Consider the following 27,623-nt stretch of genomic DNA (forward strand, 5'->3'; position numbering starts at 1 on the left):
GGAGCTGCATGGCCTGAAACAGCTGGGAGCCCCCATCTTTCAGTGTTCCGCTTTGTCATTTCCAAACGACACTTTCCCAGCTTAGAAACCCAAATTCATATTATTGTCCCAAATTACGCAACCTTCCATTCATACTATTAGATTTCATCCCATCTAATTTATTCTTGTTCTCAAAGTGATCCAGGTCTTCCTGTATGATATTTTATCTTTCTTCGTATTGCCCACACCTAGTTTTGTATCATCACAAATTCTGCTTGCATACCATTGCTTTCTGTGCCAAAAATCATTAATGCAAATACTAAACATGATCAGCTTGGGGGGAACTTCCAGTCTCCCATTCAGTGCTACCCCTTGTTGTCTTCTCCTTTACAGAGGCTACTCACATACAGGTATTACACCATAGCATAGCTTCTCAAGCTTAACTAATAATTTATCACATGGCACAATGCCAAATACTTAACTGAGCTCCAGACAGATCTATCAACTACACTTCCTCTGTCCCCACAATTTTTTTTAAATCAAATAAATATATCAGTTTTTGTAATCTGCCTCTGTTAAATCCACGGTGCATTTGCCTTCAGAATTTAATTACTCTTTCTTTCAAACTTTGTTCTAAGTCCTGAAGAGTATTTCTGAGGTCAGATTAAGAGGCCCGCAGTTGATAGGATTATTTTCCTTGCCTCATTCCCATTCCCCCTCAAAAGAAAGGAGGAAGAAGTATTATGACCAGTATAATCTAAATTTGTAGTCTAATATAATCTAAACTTGTGGAACCACATGTAACCTGATAGATTTATTAAAGATGTTTTCGTCTGGATTTGAAGTTTAATTGGCTCAACTGCTCACTTTTTTTGGAAGAGAGATCTTCCAGACTCTCACACCAAGTGCATTAGCTCAAATAGGTTTTGCCTTTCACTGCTGACCCAGTTATTTTCTGTCTCTCTGAACTTTTCACTAACTCACTCTTTCTCTCAGGTTCACCATATTACCATGATGGAGGCAGTATATTGATTCATACAGGGTTCCCACCTAGGTTCATTAGTCCCTACCCCTTTTACTTCCTTCACCGTTCCTAGATGCCAACTGCCCTGATAATTCTCTTCTGGCTTCTATATTATCTAGATGGCAGTGGGATTGTGCAGTATTTGTTTTATTTTCCATTGCAAGATCTAATCCAGCTTGACTTTTGCCAGCTTTCACTTCATCCCTGTCCTTTCTGACCATCAAGGCAAAGTTCCCTCACTGCCTGATGCCTTCTCCCACTCCTCTGCTACTTCTAACATCACTTTGAAGCAGTTATTTAAGAAGTTATGTCTGGAGCCTTTTCCTGTCATTTCTCCCCTTGCTGAAGACATGAATTCCAGACAGTTTTTGCACTTTCAACACAGAAAGATTCTAAGTTCCCTCCACATTGAGTCCCTGAGCTCTCCAGTGCAGCTGTGTTTGGTAGCCAGATCTCCACGGCTATGCCTAAATTCAGAGGTCTGTGTGTGCTCAGGATAAGAGTTTGTACAAGTGTCCCAGAGCTACTGAGCACCCTGCAAGCACTGCTGGGCGCTGCCACACAGTCTGAACACAGCTGTGCCCTGCAGATTCCCTCCTTTTGAAGGTAAATATGAATTACAAAATCCCTTCTGTTGCCTTTCTCTTTAATTTAACAATGAAGGCATTAACACTTGATCAAAGGCTATTTCCTGAAATGACCCTCTGCAAGGTCCTCATGTAAAATCAACTCTGAAAGGCCATTAGCTCTTCTTGTCCCCTCATGGCCTGAAGGCATTTGAGAAGAGCCACATTAGCTATCATACCAGGGAATATCTGGACTCTTCCCTTCACAGTAATATTAATTCCTAATGTATAACTGTAGCAGCACAACTTCTGGTAGCACCTAGCATCATTACAGAGGTTTGTATTCAATGTTGAGGTCTTTTACTGTCTTCTACAGAGGTTTTGACCAATCCCTTAGTCTGTTTTTATCCATGCTACAACTTCTTATTTATCTTTCTTGCTGTTAACTAGTGCACAATGGTACTCCACAACGTTACGATATTTCTTTGCCCTACTGAACAACGCAATACCTGTGCTCTAGCCACCAATGCTATCCATCAATTTTTTCTACATTTCTACTAGATAGACACACAGTCCTTATGCACAGAAACAGCCTGTGAGGCCGTCGTTTAACCAAGGCGCTGTCAGACAGGTGGCTTTTAAACAAAGACGAAAATGTATAAACTTCATCAGTCATCACTGCAGGCCCTCAGAAAAAGCCCTGCCCTTTCAGAGGTGCCCCTGCCCCAGCCCCTAACCTCCTCCTCCAAAGCTGACCTCCATTTCAGGCTGAACCATTCCTCGTACTCCAAGTGCAATTCATCAGCCAGGCTCAAATAGCCGTGTTTTCAGTCTATAAATCACCAGGCAAGACATCTGTCCCGCTTTCAAAGGAGTTTTGTTCTTCTTGCTGGCTACCACAAACCTGAAGGTACTTGGAGGCCTGAAGCAGCCCAGTCACCCCCTCCCAAGCAACTCGCGTTAATTTAAAATGCAAAGGGTGGCTTCACAGAGAGAGCCTGGATGATGATAAAGCCCTATTGTTTGTGTCTTTATGGGCCGAGACTCCAAACTTTATGTTTGTGGATTATTCAGAGAGGTAGCTGCTGGTGAAGAGAGACAGAGACAAAGCTGTGTGTCACTGCGTGCTGCAGGCCACCTCCCTGGCCCTTGTGACAGCCCATACACACTGAGTAAAAACTGTTACAGGATGGTGTCCTCCAGCATCCCACAAAGACCTGCAGGGGAAGTGGAGTCGATGATCAGAAAGAAGCCATCAAAGGCAGTCCCACCACCTCCCCCTCAGGTCAGGCTGCAAGTCACTGGAGTCCCCCGACACAGCTGTATCAAAGCAGCTGACACCTTTGACAACTTTGCCGCTGGCGCTTGATCTTCTTCTGCAATGAAAAGAAGGCCAATTGGCAGCGCAACCGGTGCAAACTGCGTGATGCAAATGTCACAGACGGGACCTGGATTGATAAGGGAGACTTTTAATCACATGTCTGCGTTTTTACCAGTCACAAGCGTGTGAAGCAATCTGCAGGCAGCTGCTGAGAAGATAGGCTCAGCGCAGTTCCTGTGTGGTCTCGGAGGTGAGCCTTTGCTCACATGCTTCTCCTGCAAGACATTATTGAGAGGCTGAAGCTCACCTCTGGACCAAGAGGCAGAGGAAGGCAACATTTTGGTAATCTCAGGGCAGAGCACATGGAGGAGAGATTCAGGGAGCTGGTCTTGTGTTCTGTTCTCATGATTTAACAGTCTTCTGCTCTGTTTCTTTAATTCCTCATGGATATGTTTTTACTATTTTAAACACTGTCATTTTCCCATCCTGACATAATTTCTGCCTGTTTTGCCAATAGTAATGAAGTTCTATTGTAATTCTTACAGGCAAGTTCATTCATTTTTTTATCCAAAAAAGCCTTCACTCCATTTTAAAATATTTTCCCTTTTCTCATCTCTATCTTCTTATTTCCTTCCCTATAACCCTGAGGATCTGGTATTTACCCTACATTACTAGAAGACAGTGACCTGTATGAAAAATACACATCTACAGAATAGTTGAGCAAGAAGCACTACAGGACCTGAGCAAGAAATAAAAATACAACAAACTATACTAGAATTCAGCTCTGATGTACTCACCACCAAGAAAACAGAAACAAGTGAGCAGACACTTTGACAACAACTAATTCTTTTTCTGTACATCATTCATGGAAGCAGCCAAGAGTTGAAAGCTGTTGCAAAGTTGTTGGAAATGGGGAAAACACTAATTGAAAGGAGATGACACGCTTGGACATTCTGCATTTAAAGAGTTAAAACAAAGAGACAGAATCAGAGCTGAAAAATAACCAGTGAGAATTTCTACAATCGCATGTCATCTACTGGGAGTAGTCTCCCAGCAGCAGACCAAGGAACAGTGGGTTCATACAGTACAAATAACCCCTGTGAAGCGAAGGCCAGGGATGTGCATCTTCAGCCACAGAAGACCACAGAGGACAAAAGGGGAAGGTGCTGGGCAGGGGGCTGTGAGTGAGGATCAGTTCTGTACTACAAGCACCGACCTTCCAGCTCACTGCCTGAAACACTGAAAGCACTGCTCCAGTGCGCTTCCAGTGATCCTACGCATGCTTATGAACATAAGGGTCTTATCTGCTCTCTGGGACTAGCTGTTGAATTTCCAAGAGGCGAAACAGGCTGCTTGAGTGTATACTTTTTGAGCATAGGATTGCTGTATCCTGGGTCTTATCTACAGGTCTGCCAGGACATCTCCTGGCTAAAGCAGACTGTTGTGACTTCTCTGGAGTTGGGCTGTTCTCTTTACAGAGAGAAAGCCAGCCACCCAACGAGTACACCAGGAAAATTTACTCCCATGCTCCCACGAGTGCTCACAAGCTACAGTGCTCTTGCAGGGGAATCCATACATGTTGTGCAGCCACGCTACTGAGTGGGCCCCAGAGGAACAAACCAGTGCCTCAAGACCATATACCTCCCCCTGACTGGGAACATGGACAAAGCTGCAAGGCCTCTGCCTCCTTGCAGAGCCTTATCCACTGGGGCAGGAAACATCTGTCCAGCCCTTGGGAGTCGAAGGTGTTAGAAGATGCTGTGGAGGCAGATGCCTTCAGTGGTAGCAATAACAGCACTGCCTTAGACCTTGATGGCTTTTACCTTCTTTGGGATAGCAAAAACTAAGGAAAAGTATACACTCAAGCAGCCTGTTTTGCCTCTTGGAAATTCAACAGCTAGTCCCAGAGAGCAACAGGAAAAATCACATTCGTTTCCACAGAGAGATTTTATCACCTCAGTCTTGGCATGGGAGAGGCATCTCCGCCCAGCTGTGAGCAAGCGAATGCATTTCACTGGCTTTTTTATGTAATCAGTACAAATTCCTTAGAGATGAGTCACAGGGTTCCAAGGATGTCCAGGGAGATGTCAAGCAGGCCTCAAGTGTAAATCAGTGACACACCTTGCCAAGAGGACAGACTTTTGCCTGCAGGCCCATTCGCCCTGGATGCAGGAGACAGCGGAAGGGGGTTGATGGATGTTCCTGGAGAGGCTCCCATGAGCCATGCACATATATAGTACCTCCAGACCCAAGACGCTGCTGGTGTTTACATTCCCTTTGTAAAGACAGTGGTGGTTTCAGGGTGGAGCTGGAGTGCTTGCCTGCAGCTGCTCTCAGGCTTAAACACTAAAGATTTTGCAGTCATTTGGGTTGGAGGAGCCCACCAGTCAGTGAACAGAGAGAGCCCTTTGGGACACAACTGCATTTTGTGAGACAGCCAGGCTGTGCCCAGTGCACTACCTGCTCTTTTCTCATGGCTGCAGGTGGAGCAAAGCTGTAGGCCTTTGGACCATCATGGACCACAAACGTCCACTTCTGAGATGGATGCAGTCTTCATCCCTACTAACAGTCAATCTTTACATAACACTCTCCATTTTAGAATTTTATAGAAAATTTGAAAGATAAAAGTACCCAAGCCTGAAGAAATCTGGTTCTTCAGCCCAAGCAGGGCAGAAAGTCTGGGCAGAGTGCAGAAGAGACATGGATCATCTCCTAGCAATTCCTTATCCTATTGCTAACTTATCAGAAGAGCAGTCCCTGCTGAAGGCAACAGAAAATGCCCAAAGATTTCAAATGGTGCACTGCGCCAAATAATCCAGCCGGCCTCAGTACATCAGCCTCCACAGAGTCCTTCTGGGGCACTTGAATGCCCTAGGAAAAGGCTTTCACTTCAGAAATAAAGGTTTTGCCCCACTGAAGCCTAGCCAAACTGCAAATAATTCTGTCTAGGACATCTGTTAAAGTGGAACAGATCCATCCCATGGCAACTGCTTTGCTGCTGTAACATTGCTGAGCAAACCTTCTTCCTCTCCTGTGTCCTGAAACAAGTACTCCAGCCTGCAGTGGTCTACAGGCTAGGCACAGAACGAAGAAAACGCATGCATAATTTCGGTGCACAGCTTGCTTTATTGGCTCCCTTAGGGACTGAAGCACATAAGAACCAGGAAGAACTAAGCCTGGGCACAATCTAGGAGGTCCAGAGGGAAGGAAATGTTGTGGATGCTCCTGGGTCTTTGGGCATTAGAGCAGATGGAATAGACAAAAGCCTTGGTGGAGTCTGGCTCTGGATCAACCTCATTTCATTAGTGCCAAAGGCAAATTTTGTCACAAGGTGCAAAGGTATGGTAGCTTCCGGGTTTGCAAACCACATGCAGGTCTTTCTTTGAGCAGAGTATGCTGGACACTTGTAGTCCAGGGTGGGGCAGATCTCCATCTATTAGTTCTTTAAAGGGCAACCGCAGAAGATACAACCCAACTATCATGCCCTTCCCCTTTCAACTTCACCCTCAGGTGACTAACAATTACCAGCTACCATTAATATTAAATGGGAGAGGAAGAAATGCAATCCTTTCTCCTCTCTTCACATTCCACAATACCGCAAACAATTTGTCATATTGGGAGGGGCAGAGTCAGGAGAGGCATTAATTATTGATACTTGGGAACAGATGGCTTTTCTTGTACCAGGGCAGCAAAATGTAAGACGAGCCAGTGGGTGAGGATGTGAGCATGAGATGGGCAGAGACATATCAGATAACCAGTCTTCAAGTGGAACAGGAACCTTCCTCCTAGAACCAGCTCTGTTGGCCTGTAGTGCTCTCATCAACAGCCCTGGCTGTGGTAACAAACCCACTGACATCTGAATTAGTGAGGCTTCACCAGAACCTTTCAACACTCCCTCACCTCTGTACAGAACATCCTGGACACAATGACTGACAGCTTCCAGAGAGCAATAGCCTGCTAAGTCAGGCATCGACTGATTGCCTGGCCCCCTTAACTTTGATCCTGACACTCACAATCAGCCCTTTTGGAAAGAGATGGAGATAAGATAGATCCAAAATCAGAAAGACCACTTCTTTCGCAGGCTAACAGTGTCAAACTCAGATAAGATAAAAACCTTCTGTTATCTCCAGGAGACTCTACTGGCTGCCTTTCACATGTTCATCTCCACAAAGTAAGAATCCACTACGCTCTGCTATGCAAGGTTTATCCCTGAGACCTCATACAGTTTCCAAGGATGCCTCCCGCCTGCCTTCCTCTGGCTTCTGCAGCTCACTTTGGTGGTGACCTTAGGAACGAAGGATCCAAGTAGTTTGGACTGGTGACTTCAAAGATATGCCCACTAGCTGGCTCTCAGGAGCAAAAAGATGGGGTTCCAGGCCCTGAAAAAAAGTAGCACTAGGGTGCATTCAGATCTGACAGGGCTCAGAATATGGTTCAAAACCACACTGGCAGGAATTGAGAACAAAGTAGAGAGAGGTGGGAGAGAAGGGGACAGAGGAATCAGAAGGCACTTCACGGTAGACCTTATCCACTTCAATGCAGACCTCTTGCAGTGGTGTCTCCTGACTTTTTTTCTCTAAATTACTGTTTGGAAAAGTTTCTTGTAAAAGTTTTTTCTGTTTGCTGCTGATGTTTATCTTTTTTTTTTTCCTTTTTTTTTTGAAACAGGAAGATGATTAGGTCTAAGACTAACACTAAGAGTGCCACTGCCTATCCATTCCCTTTAGCATGCTCCAGGCTGTGGCTGTTATTTGCATCCATGGCTATGAGATGAGACTTTCTAGCATTTTAATTCCTGCCCTGCAGCAGGGGACCAGAAACTCCAGCACCCAGCTCCTTTTGCCTTCTTCTTCCACTGGCCTTTGCAAGGGTCTAGAGCAAGAAGACTTCATTCTTGTCAGCTCAGAAGCTTCTATGTGGATATCCCTGACCTTGGAGACACCTTCTAGGTTGCAAAACAGAAGAGTGCAGGTCTAGCACATGGTAAATCCTGTGAATGTTCCCATAACCAAGGCAGACTGTGGGACTGACGTCCTTAAGAGACAGGAAAAGCAAATGTGCAAGAGTGATTCTATACCAAAGGCAGTCAGTTCAGCAGAGGGTCGACTCACAGACAGAAGCCTTTCCTGAAAACAGCCCTTCCACCCAGTGTTGGAGACACACATCTGCATCAGTTTTCGCCCTAATGCAGCTGTCTTTCCTGGACGACTAAGGAATCAGCTGTACCGACTCAGACATGGGCCTGTGTAGACCAGGGTCCCAATTCAGGGTGGTGGTCATAAGCAGATACCCAGGGAAGAATCAGAGCAGGGCAAGCCAATGTGATACCTCCTCTACTACTGCAGCTCAATACTCCTCACCTATTTTCTGTTTAGGGATTTCATTAACCGTATATGGTCTCCGCACACATTAACTCAACACAGTTCTCCTTTATGGACTTACTCAGTCTCTCCTTAAATCCTGTAAATGGGTACAGACTTTCTCAGCACCGAGAGATTAAATCTGTGATTATTCCACTGAGCAAGGCAGACTCTCTGGCTGCCTTAACAGACCCAGAAGGTACCTTCAGGATCACACTGTCCAGTCTCCTGAAGTCTCTGGGGACCTCCTCACACAGGCTCTTCCCAAACTCTGTTTGGTTTCTTGGCTACTGCTGAGAGGCTGTTTCAGAGCCTCATTGCTCTGATAATTACAAAAGCTCTTTAAATTTCTTGAACTGACTAATGACTTATTTCTAATTCCTTTCAGTTGGCTTAAGGTCATGCAGCCTGCAGACTGTCAGAGTCCTGAGACATGTACAATCTTGTGATTTGGAAAAGCCCAACTTTGCAACTTCCCTCCTGGCCTGGATCAATGAGAAAGCGCTTGAGGTGAACAACTAGTAAGTGCCAGGAGAGGGCTACAAGCACTGCCTAGGTCAGAACATCCCCTTTTCTTCACTGCACCTCTTTTCACGGCATGGAGTAAGACAGAAAAGTTTCCCCTATATAGGAGCCAGTGTAGGGGTGAAGCACTTCTACAAAGACTTGGACCACATCTTTGACTAGGTTCTACCAAAAAAACAGGAAAACTTCCCACTACAGAAGTATCTGAGACTAGTGTCAAAATTTGGCACAGGGAAAGGACTCATCAGAAAGGACATGTTTACACTGCTACATTACACGGTACAAGAGCTTTGGTACCTCTAAAAATGCTGTGCATTTCACTATAATTGTACTAGCAAATGTATCTAAGGTAAATCTAGCTTTTGAGAGCAGTCTCTGCAGAGCTTTAAGGATATGTTTACACTAGTTAACTGCTGCTTCATAGTCAGCTGAGAGCTAACATGCATAGGCTAATCTCACCTCCCCCACATTTCACAGGGGCTGAGTAGCGGATCATCTAGCAAAAGAAGTGTGTGAATTAGAGTAGTAAAAAGACGGAACAGGTCACATCTTTTCAATCCTAGGGCAGAACTGTTTCCTTTCACTCTTCTCCAGTTAACATTTATGTAAAAGTTTTCCCCACTGCTCTGAGAAGAAGCAATCACATTATGCCTGGGTGGAGCTACATTTTGACCCATACAGGAAAGCTGTAAGTTGTTGTCACTGTCCCCATCAGGCTCTGGAGGCAGCAAGGTGGGCAGACATGTGAGATGATGTGCTCAGCAGGAGCTCCTTACCTCTTTGATTGCTGACATCTTGATGTTCTCATAGTAGTGCAGTGGTGCATTTGGTGAATTCATGTCATAGCCAAACCCAGCTACTGCCACCTCATCACAGTTGTGGAGTGCCATGGTTATTGCTACACTTCCCAAGGTGGGGATGTTCTGAGAGGAAAGAAAGCAAGAATGTAAGTCATTAGCAGGTAGTCATTTCTATAACCAACCAAAATTTGTATTGTCTCTGCTCACAGGCACCACCACTTCTAAGGAGATCTGGAAATCATCTAGTCAACCCACCTGCTCAAGCAGGGTCACCTAGACCACATTGCACAGGATCATGTCCATGTCTCCAGAGAAGGAGACTCCACAACCTCTCTGGGCAATCTGTTCCAGGGCTCTGTTACTCTCACAGTAAAGAAGTTTTTCCTCATATTCAGACGGGAAATAGAGCAGCAGATGAGCTACAATATGAATCACATTAGTTTCTGAAATTAAAAAGGCTGTAAATACTAGATTACAAACCTGCACATATTACTGACTTCCAGCTAGGCTAAGGAGGAGTATCTACCCCAAGTGGGCCACCACACAGAAGCAGAAGCGAGAAATAGAAATAGAGAAATAGAATCTCTATTTTAGTGACTGCAAAAGCAGTTTAACCAGGTCCTTAAGTAGTTCCAGGGGAACGAGAGGAGACGGAGCAGACCCAATCAACAGTGTGGACTGAGATCCCTTGCTTGCTTGGGGGTATCCCCTTAGGCAAAGGGCACTGTGGTCTGTGACATACTCCCTCCTAGCCACAGGATACTGGGAAAACAAACAGCAGAGGGAAACCAGACAAAGACTGGTACTAGCAGTGAGTATGGACAGCTGGACTATCCTCTCTTCTCTGCTGACCTGCCACTTGCCCCGAAGACCAGCTTCACGCCTTCCCATCTCATCTGGCTTCCACCAAGGCCCTGTGGCAGTGGTGCTGTAGAGCTGTAACTCCCCTGGTGTGTTCAGATGAACACAACTGCTCCAGTGGATGAGTGCTTTCAACATAGAATCCTTGTTCATAGACACTTCTAACTCCCTATTAACCAGATGAATCCACAGAGGTAGCTTCACCCCAGGGGCTAGGGAGAGGCTAAGAAATCCACCCACTTGTCTTGTCTTCATTGCTGGAGCACCCAGGACCGCTGTATCAAAAGTATCACAGATTCAGAGGAGGCGCTCAGACAGTCATCAAGAGCGACAGCCTCTTGGCTAAGACGTAGAAACCATCTTGCATGTAAAATGGGTTACCCTGAACTGGGGAGTAATGCTATGCCATTTCACCGGATGTTTATAACAGATTTGGAGTGCATGTTTTGAGTTTCTGCCTCTTACTCGAAGGAACAAACTTGAGGCAGTATGCTAACTTGCTCCCTCCCAATTGTATGACCATGCCCCCAAACCAACATTTTCCAAGCAAAGAACTCCACTGTATCCTAGCCAAGATGAGTGGAGCTGGAAGCACAACTCATTTGCTATGAAGAACTGCATGTGCACTGTACTGCACCAAAATTATACTGAACTGGAGAAAAAAGTGCAAAAAATGCAAAAACTGCTATGTCTAAATGAATGAAACACTAAATTCAAGCATTTGCAGTACAATTGCAACAGTGCATATCTGAAATGAGAAGACCTTAGTACCTCCTTCTGCACCATTCCAGATGGTAGGAAGAAGAAAACAGAGTCATTTTGTTCTGGCTGCTCATTTTTCCATAGACAATGACCACTTCTTCCTCAAACAATATTGTTTTTATTCTGGTTACTTTAGTTAATTCCCTGGTAGCCATAAAACCTCAAGAGTGGAGTAAAAAAAATTTAGGTAAAATTTTACTAGGCCAAGATAAGAAAATTCCACAGAATTTCAAAATAGATGAGAACATCCTGGCCTCCCAGGCACAGCAATTCAAATTCAGATATTCTCAGCTTTATGTTTTACATAGGAGGAGACATTCTGATGTCACTGGAATTGCAGCAGTTGATGCATGGACTTGCCACAAAATCCTTTCCCGTAGCTGAGCTGTAGTTACAGTGTCCAAAACACAACGAGTAAATGGTTGCGTTTGTGAGAACGCGTCCTTGTTCGAGAACATGACAGCGTTACGCCACCCACACTTACCCTGGGCCCATTCCCACGGTACAGTTCAAGGGAGATGCAGGGTCTTTGCCTGGAGGGAATTTTACAGGCCAAGTTAACATTTAGAGCTAACTTTCTAATGTGAGTTTTACAAACCACAGAGAATTAATCATACTACCCAACCTTACGGGAGAACTGCCAAACTACCACAACTTTCTTTCAAATATATTATTTCTGTTCAGACAGTAATGTTGTAGAAATCAAAAGTGAACTTTCTTTTGGACACCAAATATCTACCTGATTGGAACTTTTTAAACATATTTTACATATAAAATATCCAACGGCTTTGGGGGCAAAAAGGAAGATAGTTTTCTGTCCTACCACTGTTCTTCAGCCATTTCTAACATCCCAGTATCTCCATAGTGCCTGCTCTTCTCCCTCACTTAAAACCCCAAGGACTTTCTGACTCTAGGACTGTAATAAATATATCTGGCTTAGGCCCTATACTATCTGAAATTCACATGGTGTCGTTGGCAAAGCAATTTTGTGTTGCCCTAAAATCACACGAAAAGAATGATGATGGCAGCTTTTAATTAAGCTATGCCTCCTCTGTTACCCCTCTCCAGTACCATGGTAGCTACAGCCTAGCTCTGCATGCACCTCCTTGAAGAGCGAGATTTGCAACCGCTCATGCATTCACTGCTGAGATGTAGCTTCGTGTCCTGCTGCTGCAGTCAGAGCTCCGTATGCTACAGATGATCATCCAGAAAATACTGCAGAATCATCATCTGTGCCATAGGCTGAGGTCCATAACTGTTAGGGCAGCACACGGGTGCTCGCAGAGCCCAGCCTAAGCAAATAGCTTGGATAACAACACCCCTTAAGAGAATATGAGTGTAAACTGTGTGTGCATGCATGCATGCATGGATCAAAATACCCCAGAAGAGACATCTGTCACAAACTGAGCACATTAAAGAAAGCAACCATCACACAGGTTAAAGAGTAACTGGAGAATTACAAAAAGCCTTTTGGAAAAAAATGAGTCCATCTGAAAAGAAATATAAAAGCAGCATGAAAATTCACATGAGGGAGAAAGAGACGTTAGAGTGGAAACAGCAGCAGTCAAAACTTGATTCGACACTGGCATATAACCCCACCTCTGGGTGGGCCAGATAGAGCATCCTTCCTGCCAGATACTGGGAGCAGCTGGCATCCAGCTGGAGGGCTGGCAGTACAGGTTGCACTGTGTACTCACAACTTGGCGCAGATATATGAACTTGTATAGGGTTTTCTCACCTGCATGTACATTCGCAGATTGCAGGGAACAGTATAGGTACACATAAAGCTAGAGCACCCACATCTGCTGCAGGAGGAGTGTGTGAGGGAGCCCGCATGCCCAGGAGAGGGGGTGAATACTTGTACCTGCAGTTTTGGGGGGGGGGGATGTGCGTGGGATGTGTATTTTGATCTCTATGTGAGATCAAAACTTTGGGCTTCGCTTAGTTGTAGGTGTTTATTTACATTCCATTAAGTGTTTACTTCTGTGGTTTATCTGATGCATTACTGATATGGATCCCAAATATACAGTTTTGATCCTGAATGTACAGCTCACTGATGGCCAGTTAATTACACATCATTGATAAGACAATAGGCAGCTTTGATCCTGATTTGGTTCATATAATTTAAACCGTTTCCTTTCTGTGACAGCCTCCTGGGTTTCTGCTGCTCCTTCGCTCTGTTGAAAACGAAGCCTTATGTCCTTATGCCTTATGTCCAGGTGGCACAATAAAGTTAAGGCCCCACAAGACCTAGGGAAACAGCCCAGGCTGTGCTGCAGAAATCTGACTGAGCAGCCTTCTCCAGTTCCAGGAGAAAGGGCTCTTTTCTCAGCAGAGGCAAATGACAGGGGACACATATCAGAGAGAGGGAACAGTTACAGCTATTCTCTGGCCGCATCTGTACAGCTACACAAAGAGCTTCCACACTCCAACTGCCCACAGGAATATATGTTAACTCATTGCTAATCTCTGATCTGGACCTAATGAACCAGCTAAAACCTTAGGGGCAGGTTAGGGGACAGGTGACTCTAGGAAAAGTCAGGGATCATGGACAACGCTGTGCCAAACCTGGCTTGCTTGGCCCTGCACAGTGCGTCACTGCTATCTCAGCACACACACCCTCGTGCCGTGCCCCAAAGACATACCAAAGCAACCACCACACCTTTTGCATTGCACTATAAAAATAAGGCGCTCTCAAGCTACAGAGCAGCCCTCTTGTTATTCTGACCCACTGCTAAGGAAAAAAACAAAATCCCAGCGTTGCTCCTCAGGAATTATCTGGGGCCAGTGCAGCTTAAATCTCATCCTCCTCTTCATGGCACTCTACATGCCTACACATTTCTGTGCTACCAAGCAGTGCTGCTTTCAATCAGATGGTTTGGCAGTAATCAGGAGGCGTGCCTGAAAATCCATTAATGCATAAACGTTTGACCTACATGTCTTTGCTGTATGGAGCTGTACCATGCTCCTGTGTGTGAGCACAGCCCAAAGCACTTGGTGGCCCACAACTCATAAGGTTTGGGCTAGGCCTCCACTTTCAGTGGAGCAATGACAGTCCAGCCTCTGCCTGTGCTGTCTCTCTGCTTCTGAGCTGGCCCCTGGGCAGGGGAGCCAGGACTCATCCTCCCCAGCTGTGCTATTACTCTCTAAATTGCCTAAGGCCTCACTAAGATTTGTCATCTCTCCACTGGGGACAAGGCAAGAAACCAGCTCTAGTGACAACTACATTTTACAAACCATGCTGGAATGGAGAGGGAATGTACTATACTGAGGAGATAGCTGTTGTGTGCTCATGAACAGGGCAGACAACAGGCACAAGGAGGGCACAGCCATCTCCCAGCAGAGAAGAGCTTTCTTAGCTGCCACATGCAGTCAGGTGTGGGCAAGGAACTTCCCTGCTAGACTGCATGGAGAAAGATGGGAAGCAAGAGTTTGGATTTTTGTTTTTCTTAAGTGCTCTCTCCAATGAGACCAGCAGTGCTGAAGGCAAAGCTGCTATGATATTCATCAGGGCTACAGAATACAGCTGTGCCAGAGGGGAATAAGCAGCCCTCCCAGCTTCATGGTTGCAAGACCACCAAGCCTAGTAGTCTAAAATAGCTAGTCAGAGCAGCATTTGTCATCACTGAGAAGTACCTGGGCCCCCATCACATACTCAGATATTGCTTTCCACGAATCTTCCTCTATGCTCCACCAGGGCTGGCATGGTGAGGAATGGCAGCCTTCGTGGCTGATGCTAAGGCAGGAACCTCCTGGGTCACTGCCCAGGTGCAGGCCACAGCTTCACGCGCACTAGTGACAGGGGCTGCTTGGGCTGCCTGGCCAGGCAGGATCATTGCTCCAGACACAGCCATGTTTTTGGTGAGTTTCTGACTTGAAATGATGCCCACTGATCCGTAAGAGTAGGGAATGGCAAGATCTCGAAAGGCACTGGCAATCCTTCCCCCCTGCCAGTTCCCTACAAAAGCCTTGAACGTCACTTTGCAAGTTCTGTACCTGCTGCTGCTTCTTACAGGTGCCTGCCCCAGCCTGGTGCCACAGTGGTACCAGGACCAACATCTCTCTAGCTCTGGTGAACAACCAGTAGGAATAGGAGCAGAGAACACCTCCGAGCAGCCTAAATTGGCAGCCCACATCTCCATACCAAGCCTGCATGCCTAAGTCCAAACACCTGAAAACACAGCTCTTCTTATCTAATGTAATGCTCCCCAAGGACCAAACCTCTGCCTGGTTCCATCTGAGAGAATGCAGTGGACCTAGATGGGCCACAGCCAGCATCAAAAGGCTATCCGACAAACAGAAACAGGAAACACAGCAGTGGGAAGCAACCTGTTGCTGCAGCAAGTGCTGGACAAAGGTTGCCTGTGCATGCAGTGCCTTGCTCCTTCTGCAAACTTGCAAGCATGATGCTCTCTATGGCTGAGGTGAGCACATTCATGGTGGGTCCTGAGTGAGAATGGAAAAAAGAGAAGAGATGCAAAAATCTCCGGACATGTACTGAGGCAGGAATCACTGCAAGTACCTCACAGTGCAAACCAGCCAGTCTGTGCCACTGTAGAAGTGCCTTTAGCAGTATAGGCAGACATAGGACAGGTTCTCTTAACTCCTCCTACACTGTTCCCCACTGCAAGAGGAAAGGCGACAGGCGTCCCCTCAATGAATTAAGGTTTCAACTTCCAGTACTCCCTCTGAAGATGCTTTATGATTGCCTTCTACTTGTAGAAAAACAGATGACAGCAAAACAAATGCTGTCCCTCCTTTGGACTTAGAGGCTGGTCATCACCTTATGGGCCTGCTCTGGAGATCCAGTGCTGGCAACAGAGCCAGGAAGACCATAACTGCATTTCGCTTGTTGCATGTGAAAATCTCTTGCTGTTTTTCATTCCATGCCCAGGTCATTCCTGTGTCATTGCCTTCTGGACTGGAAGGAAATGACTGCTGTAAATCTGTTTTTAGAAATATTTGACTCCCTTAATATGTTAAATGAATTCCAGTTATTTACGGGACTTTACTTAGCTCAGAGTAAGATATATTGAATTGTTCAGACTATTCCAGTTGTTACCTTTTCAAATAAAAGGGTAAATCTTGCAAAAGAGTAACTTCCTGAAAAAGTCATGAAACTGGATATTCAAATTGTTTGACCTACTACATTAATTTAGCTGCATTCATTTATCTGAGGGAAAACATGAAAGATTATATGCACCAGAAAAATTGCCACCTTAGTTTTGTTTATCAGTTGCAGACCCAATCATATTACAGTGATAAAGCTTTCAAAACAAAAGAAATACAGAATAGAACTTTAATGGGCATCAAACGCTATGCAGAACAATCACTATATATATATATTTTTTTGGTAACTTAGGTTTGCACTAGTACAACCCCAAACCTGCTCTTTGCTCCTTTAGCTGGCAAGTTTGGAAAACCGGCATTGAAAGGAGTTCAGCATCACTTATTGTGTGCAGATAAGCTCCTGATATTCTGCAGAGTGGTCCTCATCACAGGACATTACAAACGGAAGCGCTGCTCCCACAGCTATCTCCATCCATGCACAGACTCAGCTGCAATATTGGGCTTCAAATGACAAAGCAGAGTATCTCCAACACCTTTCCTTCACCTCCCCTTGCTGTAAGGAGGAGAGAGCTTCCAGAACCAGCACAGTCTACAGTGGAGCAAAGGGATGGGTTGCTGGAGATGTGACCCAGCAGGTTTTGGTTTTGCTGTTTAAGGGCTGAGCTCCCACAAGACCTAGTCCAAGTCAAATATCTCTGACCACATCTAACCTGGTGCACATGTTCAGCTCCACTGTTTGCCACAGAACAGATCCACGTGCAATACAGACAGCATTTCTGTATGCTATCTTTTAACAGAGGGCAAGCAAGGGCATGACTTTACTACGTTAGCTGCTCTGTGGTAATGCATGCTAAGTAGGAGTTCACGGTCTCCTCTCTCACTGAGAAGTGAACTCCCTTGAGTAACCTTACATTTATTGCACACAGGTGGTTGGGCATTTATTGAGAAGTTGCTGGTTTTGCATCTCCCTGTCTTGTTGCCCTGTAAAGCCTTGTCTGAGAGTCCATTTCCCCAACAGCCCATAGGCTGACCATACAGCACAGTGCTAACGGATTTAACAGCCCAGCCCATGAAGCAGATCTGCTGTCTTGCAAACTTGAAGATTGCAGTTCGACTAAGTCTCTACATTGCAGTGGCCCTTTGCCTGTCCCTCCACCTGAATTAAAGGGTGCCACCAGAGTGCAAAGAAAGGAGGCATGCAACTAGAAGGATGGGGCAGCATATTGCCCTCTTCCTGCCATCCTCACCTCCCTTCTGCTTTGTCATACAGATCCTAGAGGTCCCAAGGTATAGCCCTTACCCAGTAAGGATTCAGCAAGAGCAAAGCTTGCTAGTAATGACAGAAAGGGTCACTGTGACCAACCAGAGGAACTGCAAAGTTGCCTAACCTGCAAAGGGTCATCACTGGCATCTCCAGAAAGGCTTTCTGCCCACAGGCAGAACTACTTAAGAGCAAAGAGAAGCCCTGGGGTATGAAGTGCTAAGTCTGCAGCACCAAAGGTTAATCCTTGAGTATGGGCAGCTGTCAGCACTCTGCAGAGGTGCTAATCCACGGCAGGATGCCCAACACAGCCTGATAACATTTCTGTATGTGGCTCCTCCTTCACCAAGTTTGTGCTAAGGCTGGGTGAAGCCTGGAGGGGGATACTTTATCTCCCTAATAAGAGGTCTGTAGGTTTAGTCGTTTCCAGAACAGGAACAAAGCAAAGGTTTACAATTCTGGGCAGCAGAGTAATTTCAGAAGTGACATCATAAGTAGTTCTACGGATGCACTGGACCAGTAGAGAGTGAGCCACAAACACCGGTCTGTACTGGGGCCCTTAGAGCCCAGAGAATTTACATGCATCATCTGAAACATCCTGCTGACTACCTCACTCTGCTGGACTATCGGCTGCAGTATTACTGCTACTTGGTTTCAAGACCAACAGATTTATACACAGAGCTACCACCAAACATCAACCACACACATACATCATTGTCTAGTGAGGCAGCCAAGCCTGTGCCCGCTCCCTGAGAGAATTCTTTAATCAAAGACAGGATCTTTTATAGGTCATTTCTTTGGTGCTAAACCAGCTTCAGGCACTAACATTTCTTTAATGTTCCCCAGACATTGCTAGCTTGAACTAAAGCTTTTCTTTATTATCAGCCTGTCCCCACAGAACAGTAGTGCTCTCTCTTTCACACTTCAGTAAATGGACTGAGATAGCTCCCAAAAAACTTTACTGGTCTCAGAGAGAAGTCACTGCTCATTGCGGGTGTTCAGTTTTGTTCCTTGCTCAGACAAGTACATGCTCCAGTCAAGCCCCTGCTGCTCTAAAGCAACTTTTGGCTACCAATGCCACATGTGTAATCTAAATGCATATCTGTGTTGTACCCCATTCGCTATCCTCTAGAACCATCTGGCCCTAATTATATTATCAAAGCAGAGGATGTTACTACATTCACCCTTTATTGAAATCTGGGAGAAACGCTTTGAGATCAGCCCTGAACTATTTTACTAGCTCTCCTCAACGTGGCTGAAAAAGCCCTCAAATTACAAAGTTAATTGGCAGCACATTGTTACCATATGTGGTGTGCAAAAGGAGCCCTCAAGTTTATTTAGGCATCAGAACCAAAGAGCAGTGGAATATTACTGCCCTTTACGAGGATTTCATGTTGGCCTTGATTATTAAGGCATCCCCATCCTTGATCTTCTTGTGTGCAGCCTGCTCAATATACCACAGTGCACTTCAGCGTGGGGCAGCAGCCTGCCTCCATCCATCCAGGCTCCCCAGCAGAAACTCTGGGCACACACCATTCAATGTGCCTTTACTCAACAGTGCTCAGCATTTGCCTTTTCCCTGTTCATATGCCTCCTTCTCAAGCACGGTTTACCAAGCTGTCTCACATCTCTGAAGCCTGTTTCTGAACTAAACCAGCTATGCTGTGTAGCTGCTGGGTCACGCGCAGTCTCTTGTGCAGTAATATTCCTTGCTCTAGCTGCCTCGCAGGGCCAACTGGTCTTGCCAGATCTCTCAGATCTTTAAACAGAAATGGATTCTTGATTTAAACTGCTCTGATTTCTACTCTTTCCACCTAAACTTTCAGTAAAAAAAAGTATATAGCAAATCTGTATCACCAGAATCTAACTCACACTGTTCTCCCCTCTTCGCAGCAGCAGCTTCAATTGAAACATTTGCACTGATGCAGAGTTCACTAAAGTCCCAGCAGCTCCATGACAGCAGTCCATAGCTGACATTTGCTGTAAAATTGTAACCATAGGACAATCTTTTTCCCTGATTTTAGACTCAGACAGAATCACTATATTAGATTGCTCTTGCACAGACAACATGGGTTATACTAACATCCCAGCTGCTGCTATGCCTACAAAGCTCTTGCTGCCCTGTTTGAAGGAATAAACTAAAATTTACACAACCTGATAGGGGTCACAGGCAAAGACTGATTTTCTTAGAGCTCCATAAACTACTTTTAAAATGTCTGAATAGACTTTCAAGAAGTGAACCATTAGGTTTCAATTAAGATGCCTTCATTTCCCAATCTGATGTGTGTTAAGCAACCTATCAAAACCTCAGACTTCAGTTCACAGCATTTTCATTTCTGGGTTCTCTCTTCTCCTCTCAGCTTAACTAGTATCTTGTGTATTAAAATAATGTGTTTAAAAATAAAAACAAATCCAGAGAAAATAAAGGCAAAGATTCATGATTTCTGTCCTTCATTGGGGTAGCAGTCTTGATTTTCTGGAAGATAAGTCAAGCCCGCACCCTTCTACGGGTAAGTTTTGGAGAATGAAGAGAGGTGAAATAAGTAATCTCTTAGCTGAAGGGAATATTTGGGATATTTTCAGTGCTCCAATTGAAAATCCATTGTTTCCAGAACCACAGGAAAGCTTCTGTGTATACATGTGCCTTGTACATGTGTGTGTATACACTGTCAGGAGCTCATATTTCACAAAAGAACCTTTTTCTGTTGCTGAATCTGTTTGCAGATCTTACACATGGCATGTTAGGAAGATGTGAATTTCTTACCTCCAGGAACCTTCTGAAGAACTGTGTAATTAGAGCATGGAAAATGAGACAATACTCTATCTCTTCCAGATCCATACTGCAACACGGCAATCTCCTACGCTGATAAAAATGGAGGGACTATGTCCAGAATACAATAAGCAGACCTTGCCCAGGCAAAATGCTTCTCTCCGAGTTTGTCAGCTACGGTAATGCGCCCCTAAATGCCATACGTGGTCTCTATCAACAGCTATATCGCATGTGCACATGGATAATGTACCCACTTAAGTAATACTTTTTCTAATAACTGATACATGAGATACAGCAAATGTAAAAAGGTTCTGAGGACAGTGTTGCAGTGAGAGATATCCAGGAAACCGGAGTCACCACTTTCTCCACACTAACACTCTGAAAGACTGTACTGGGGGTGAGATACCGGATGACCAAGAAGCTCTTTTGTTAGTAACTAGGACCTAAAAATATACTTTATGCTCTTTTCTCTTATAAAGTTTTATTTCTAAATCTTATCACTGTAAGATCAGAATTTCTTACTGTAGGCCTCATTAGTCCTTTATCTGCTTTTACTGTAAAATCTGGGATATAGGATGAAGCATTGTAGCATCAATGATTTTAGGCTGGCATTAGCGTCCATGAAAACAGCAAATTGTAAAACAGTGATGTGACCTTTAGAGAGACTGGCACTTCCATATGTGCTGAGGGTGCAGACAGCTGGGTTCCTTATCCTCTGCTAGTCTGCAGGAGAGCAGTGTGGGTCCCTCTAGCTCTTAGGAAGGGGTTTTCTCCATGCACACAGACAACTGCCCTTCTGGCAGGCTGCAAGAGACAGAAAATCACCCAGCAGTTCCAGGTAACCTCTGAGACTTTACCTGTGCTAACTATTCTGGCCTTGTTGATGCTAAGCAAGAACGTCAGCTAGAAACAGACAGTCCTGCTGTACATCACTGCCCTAGACCTCTACGCAATGAGGACAAACAGCCTTGAGGTCTGTCTAAGAGCCTGGTCACCTGAGCAAACAAAGCCCTCCCGATGTCTAGGTTCCTCTACACTATAAAGGCTGAGGAAGCAAAACAGGTTTGTTAGTCTGTTCCAACAAAACTTAGTCCTGGCCTTCGGGAGAAGCTTGACTGGCAGGTGGGTCCTGCACACTATTGCTCCGTGTTAACCATCACAGTTGCTGCCCTACTACTCCTCTTCCCCTCCTAGCTCTCTCATGCAAGTCTGCTCAGGCAGGAACTGCCGTCCAGCTGGTGCTGGAAGCCACAGCGCTCCAGAACCACATGAGGGGTTCTGTAACAGCCATTTCCCGGTCCCAAAAAAGAAGGGAGGCTATGTCTTGCCATGGCTCTAATGCACCTGAATGCTGCCCTCATGATGGAGCCAGACTCCCTCTCTTCAACAGCCAACAGTAGATGCCAGAAGAAAGAGTAAGATCAGAGTAAGGCTACTATGCTACTTTCTTTTTTGTCCTTTGCCTTGTTATTGCTTGCTCCTCTTTATACCTACCCCTCTGCCCATCAGGCCGTTGTTGAAAGGCAGTCCAATGAAGCTGAAAGCTGCCTCTTGGATGAAATAGGGATTCAGGATACGTATCTCATGAGGTTCCCTTGGGACACGGGTTGCAACTGACTTCCAAAAGCCATCAGAGGCACTCTGGTAACAAAAAGCAGGGGGGAAAAAAAGGAAAGATAAAACAATAAGCACAATTACATACAAAGGATAGCAGATTGTTATTATTCTTAAAAAAAAAAAAAAGCACTATGGTAGCAGTACCTGCCGTCACCTGTCATTGCTTCAAGGCATGAGGATAAGGTTGTGGTTTGACAGCATGTCCAGGAGAGCTGAAAACAGCATGTGGAGATACTCTCAAGCTAGTCTGGCAGACAAGTGTCATAAAGAGAGAGGCCTGGGCTTCAGTATGAACAACCCCTTCAAAGTACCTTGTTTTCAGGCTTACTGGTACTTCAGCTAGTTTCATTAACGGCTTAAGCATACCAGCATACACTGTGATCTCTCCCACCTGCAAGGGGATATATCCTTTGCAGCAAATGCTCTTGAGAACACTTGAAGAGCCAAACATGACCATCCAGCTCTACTTTGTGTGTAGCTTACATGTTTCCTTCTTTAGCCTAGATATTTTCTGTTAGGCTTTATATGAAATAAACTTTAAATGTAAAAAGACCCTATGCTGTCTTGTGAAGGGTTGTGCATGTTCACGGTACCAGGGAAAAGCAACTAAGTACATCCATGTTTCCCCTCCAAATTGTTTTTTTAATTAAAGTGCACACATGAGAGAACATTGCCATTGAATGCAAGATAGTCCTGCCTAGATGGCAGGGTTCAAGCTTCTCTGCCACATTACTTTATGTCATTGCTCCTGCTGGTTCAGACACAGTGTAACCGGCATAATATACAGCGTTACTCTCACAATATCTGGAGCATCCTTGCTCTCAAGAGTTGCCAGACACTTACATTCTAATGTTTCACTTCTGTTTAGGTTAGAAATTCAGAGCAAGGCACAAAGAGGAGAGCAAGAATTTTAATCTGCTAACAGTCTTGGCAGGGTAATCTGACTCAACACCTCACATTGCCATTATTTACACCAGTTTTAGGTCACTTGTAGTTTAACAGCAACTTTACAGTTGCTTCCATGTCACTTCTGAAAATGCTGATCATCTCTGAAAAATCCACAGGGGATCCCTCGCCCTGTTGTGATTACCACCATGACTGCCAGTGCTGCTGCAGCCTACTCCTACTGCATTTTGTTATTTACGCTGCCTATGGCACCTCTGGACTCCCATGACCCATACTTACCAATGCTTCTACACAGCAGCAGCACATGGTTACCGTTCGGTACTGAATTTTAAATCCTTAAGAATGAAAATAGATGTCTCATTTCTTAAAACCATGTTCCCTGGCATTCACGAACTCTTAATGTCACACTGAGCTCCCAGTACGCTTTTGTATAGTTTTGCCCAGAACTAAAGTCAGCTTGACTGGGGTAGATTTGCCTGGGTCATCTCACTTACTTCTCTGAATACTGGCACAATGGTAGCAACTATCCAGTCCTTGGAATTTCCCCTTATTAAAGGAGCTTTTACAAAATATTCAAAAGGAGCACCAGTGGGACAGAGCTCATCTTGACACCTTTTTAGGACATTTGGCTGCAAACTATCAAGCCTGCTGATTTAAAAATATTTACTCCTTCTAGATATTAAACATTTTAGTTATTAATGGAATGGAACATACTTGCCTCATCCTTTCACGAACAAAACACACCATCTTGGTTTTTTTCCAAATACCCAGCAGAATTATTTTGTGAACATTTCTGCTGTTTCTGCAACCTTATTAACAATTTAATCCCTTCCACTGACTAGTTATCTTAAAGCATTGCTACAAACACATTCAGAATGAAAGAAACTTTAAAGCTCTTCTCTTACAGCTTTTAGCACTACTAGTCTACTGCTTCTCCTAATGTTTTACTTATTCCCATCAACTCTTCAGATCCTGATGCCTCAGTTTTCCTTACCCCACGAGTATTTGCTAGCATTATTCACTGCTGTTGAGGGGCCAGCTTGTCTTCAGCAAAAGTTCCTTGACCAAGCCATTTAGCATTCTGCATCATGACAAGTACTTTTGTCTCCTTGCCTATGAGAAGTACCCCTTAGGCGTCCCTTAAATCCTGCTGCATCTTACATTTATTAAAATAATTCTGAAGAGCTCACAACACCACAGGTGATGCTGATATTGAGCCCTGAGCTGTACAGCCAGATACCAAAACACACATTTTCAGAAAGCTCAGATCCATAACAAAACTCTGTAAATGGCTTTTACCTTACAAAAGGCATTACCACACCAAACCCAATGAGGGAATAAGGATGTGTATTTCTATCCAAATGCTCTCAGATGGCCAAATGCCACAGCTATCCTATTTTGATATGACATTCAACCTCAACGTTGGCCATACACAATACACTTCTGTTGACCAGTAGAAGGCAATGGTTAAGTGCTCTCAGGACCTAGATGGAAAAAAAAAGTCCTTTTTAATGTCCACTGTTCTCTCACTATAGCTGAATTAGTGAGAATGCCTGAAGTCAAAGTAGTTTAACATTTTCCATTATAACAGCACATTTCCAGTCCCTAAGTTTAAGTTTTAAGAAAAGCAATCCTACTATTTTCAAAAAAAAAAAAGTATTAGGGAAAAAAACCTTCACCAATGTTAATAAAATCTTACATCCATTTTACCACTGGATTTGAGGGATTTGGTATGTCAGCTGAGTTTTGCCTCATTGTGAAAATTCATTAAAAATTGGATAAATATTAAACCTTTGGAATTTCCTAAAGGCATATATAAAGCAGAGATTTTTCGGTTTCAAGAAGATCAAAAAAAAAAAAAAAAAATCACAAATTCCACTGGCATTAAGCATACTTCAGGTTTCTCAGAAATGAAGATGATAAACAGAAATCTTGAATAGTTACTTTTTCAGTGAAACCATCTTACCATGGGTCTAAGCAGGCACTCCCTGGAAAAATAGTGTGTGACCTTATAACCAAAATAAATTTAAAAGAGTTGAATTAAGATTTCATGGGAAACACTAAATATGGTATTGCTTACATTTTACAAACAATCTGAAACAAAGGTTTGCAAGCTATTTGAAGTGGACATAAATGCCTTTTGTCTGGACTAAACCTCTCTAAGAGATTCTAAGTAAGTGACTAGATTTAAGTAGACATGAATTTTATGTTACACACAATATTACTATTAAAAACATGAAAGTTTACAGTCAAGAGTTTTTATGTTTTGTTATTGTTTGACTTTTCAGAAAAAGGTAATTACACTTATTACAGCTGTCCATTTGCCCAGTGCTGTGTGAAGCACTAAGAACATACCAGTGTCTCTCTCAACTAGATCAGTGCAAGTACAAAATAAATACGGATCCTACCCACGCTTACGAATACAGCCTGCCTGCTTCGGTCCTTTCAGCATGGCTGTTTCTCTGGTCGTTCATCCAGGCTACTTCCCTGGCCACTCTTCTCAGCTATCACACAGCTCTGCAGTTGTTCCGATTACTCTTTTTTTTTTTTTTTTGGTCTCATTTCTACTTGTTCTTCCCTGTAACTCTTCTGCTCTGTTCCCCTTGAACACTTGAGGGAGACCCTCGGTAATCTTTCCTTCTGATTCTGAGGAAAAATGTGGAGTCTCATCAGACGGCGCTCATACTTCTACCTACGCAACAGGCAAAGCCTCGGGATTCTCCTTTTTGACAAAGGACTAAAAAATGGTTTCCTGGCTCATAATTACTGAAATTCTCAGGCTTGTGGTTTGGCTCTACAAACCCGGGAGTGTTAAGCTACATCTCAAGCCTTGTGGTTTTGTTAGGCAGCTTGTCACTGGCAAGCTACAAAACAAAGCACCACCACAATCGCAAGCCGCAGGAGGCCTGCTCACCCCCTCGGAGCTGCCGGCTCGGAAGTGCAGCCTGTTCCAAGGCTCCTTGCTACTGCTGATGCTCGGCTAAGGGCTGCTATTATGCCTAATGTAGATGTTCAGTCTGATTGGACACAGATGTTCAGCAAAGCTTCCAAAGCAGTTACTTCTCATCAGGGAACTCTGTCCGTTTTTAGGCTGAAAGGAGACAAGCACATATCCAACAAGCAGCAGACACTAGGAGAGAGGCACATGTCTCCTGCCAGATTCAGGAGCAATGAGGAGTGGTCCAAGGTCGGGGGCATAACCTGTTCTCCACTACAGTGACTGAGTCTGCTTCCTTGAAGTACTTCAGGATGGACCTCCGAGGACCTAACATCTCTTTTCCTGATTGCCATAATGATAGCAAGTTAGAAAGCGAGTCTCCAAACTGCCTAGGCAATATTCCCACAGTACCTCATCACATCCTGGCATTGAAGTAGGAACCACAGGGTCCAGGCTGGTAATTGGGTTTCCCCATGTTAAGTCCTAACTTTTATTGTTTATTGGTATTACCGTGCACCCGCAGCCTCGGTCACGGATCAGTGGTCACTGTGCCAGGGGCTGCCTAAAAGAGCTTATAATACAAGCATAAAGAAACAAGCAATCCAGAGATGTAGGCAGACAGGAAAGCACGATTGAAGAACAAGTCTCTGAGGTCCATAACATTTTAAAGCAATCTTGGAGTGTTTTCAAAATGGTTTAATTAGAAAAAACATAGCTAAAGGCTTTAAAGGAGGCTGTTCAAAAAATAGTAAAAACTATATGGGCCAGGGCTTTCAAGTCAATCTCTTGGATAGCTCTCATCAAGGGAGAGACGTAGTAATAACCTCTAGAGACCCTAATTCCAGGACCTCAACGGGGTACAGAGCACATGACCTATTGAAGAGGGGCAATTATAAGGAAGGAAGGGATATAAAAATGGTTGGCCTTGCCTAATAATCACAGGGGCAAGACAATTCAGTGTTGACTCCTCATTTTGTCAATTCACAGAAGAAGTACCAAAAGCTAATAGGAAAGGCTGGCTGTAGGCTATTATCGTCTCTGTTCAGTTTCCCATCTCCTGTTCCCACATTTACCAAGGCAGACCATGACACGTGCTAAAACAAAATGTGTGAACTCAGCCTCGTAGGCAAGCAGCATACCACTATGGCAGGTATGAGAAGACAGGAGCAGGCTGAGTCTCCCGGAATAACAACGCTTCTAATGAGCGCTAGTAACGCTGCTGCTTCCTGAAGACACTGACACTACCTCTTCTGTATCCCTGTGATACTCCTGTATTTAGGACCACAAGCAGCACTGCTCTGGAAGACTTCTAAGTCTAATGGAAAGGGACAGAGAGATTGCAGCAGTCAGTTATGTGCAATACAACATTAAATAAAGACGGATCATGCAATATTTTGCTGCAGAGCTACCAAAAAAATGAAAAGACTGGAGTGAGAACTTGTAGAGAACTTACTTGTATAAGTATCTAAAGGGAGGGTGTCAAGGGGACGGGGCTGAACTCTTTTCAGTAGTGCCATGTGACAGGACAAGAGGTAATGGGCACAAACTGAACCACAGGAAGTTTTGCCTGAATATGAGGAGGAATTTCTTCACTGTGAGAGTGACAGAGCACTGGAACAGGTTGCCCAGAGAGGTGGTGGAGTCTCCTCCTCTGGAGATCTTCAAGGCCCGCCTGGATGCAACCCTGTCTAACATGCTCTCGGTGACTCTGCTTGAGCAGGAGGGTTGGACTAGATGATCTCCAGAGGTCCCTTCCAACCTTACCCACTCTGTGATTCTGTAGTAAATGGAGATTACTGCCCTTCAAACTCCTGATCAGTAACAGTAAAAAAAACATCAGGCTAACAAGAGAGAAACCAGAGG

At 44.5% G+C, this 27,623-nt stretch overlaps 1 protein-coding gene across 9 annotated transcripts in view; it reads right to left on the reverse strand.

Annotated features, from left to right (window-relative positions):
• Positions 1 to 27,623, reverse strand: part of ST3GAL3 (ST3 beta-galactoside alpha-2,3-sialyltransferase 3) — a 188,328-nt gene that overhangs the window by 9,919 nt on the left and 150,786 nt on the right. For 4 of the 9 annotated variants that reach the window (XM_062581131.1, XM_062581127.1, XM_062581123.1 and 1 more), the window contains 2 exons: positions 21,794 to 21,940; positions 9,552 to 9,698 (listed from right to left, as the gene is read on the reverse strand). In XM_062581131.1, the coding sequence (XP_062437115.1) occupies positions 9,552 to 9,698; positions 21,794 to 21,940 (294 nt within the window). Of the gene's footprint in view, positions 1 to 3,037; positions 3,166 to 9,551; positions 9,699 to 20,954; positions 21,104 to 21,793; positions 21,941 to 27,623 lie in introns of those variants that run through there. The other 5 variants (XM_062581130.1, XM_062581125.1, XM_062581122.1 and 2 more) reach the window with 3 other exon arrangements.

The sequence above is a fragment of the Rhea pennata genome, chromosome 8, assembly GCF_028389875.1.
Source record: "Rhea pennata isolate bPtePen1 chromosome 8, bPtePen1.pri, whole genome shotgun sequence".
Taxonomy (NCBI): domain Eukaryota; kingdom Metazoa; phylum Chordata; class Aves; order Rheiformes; family Rheidae; genus Rhea; species Rhea pennata.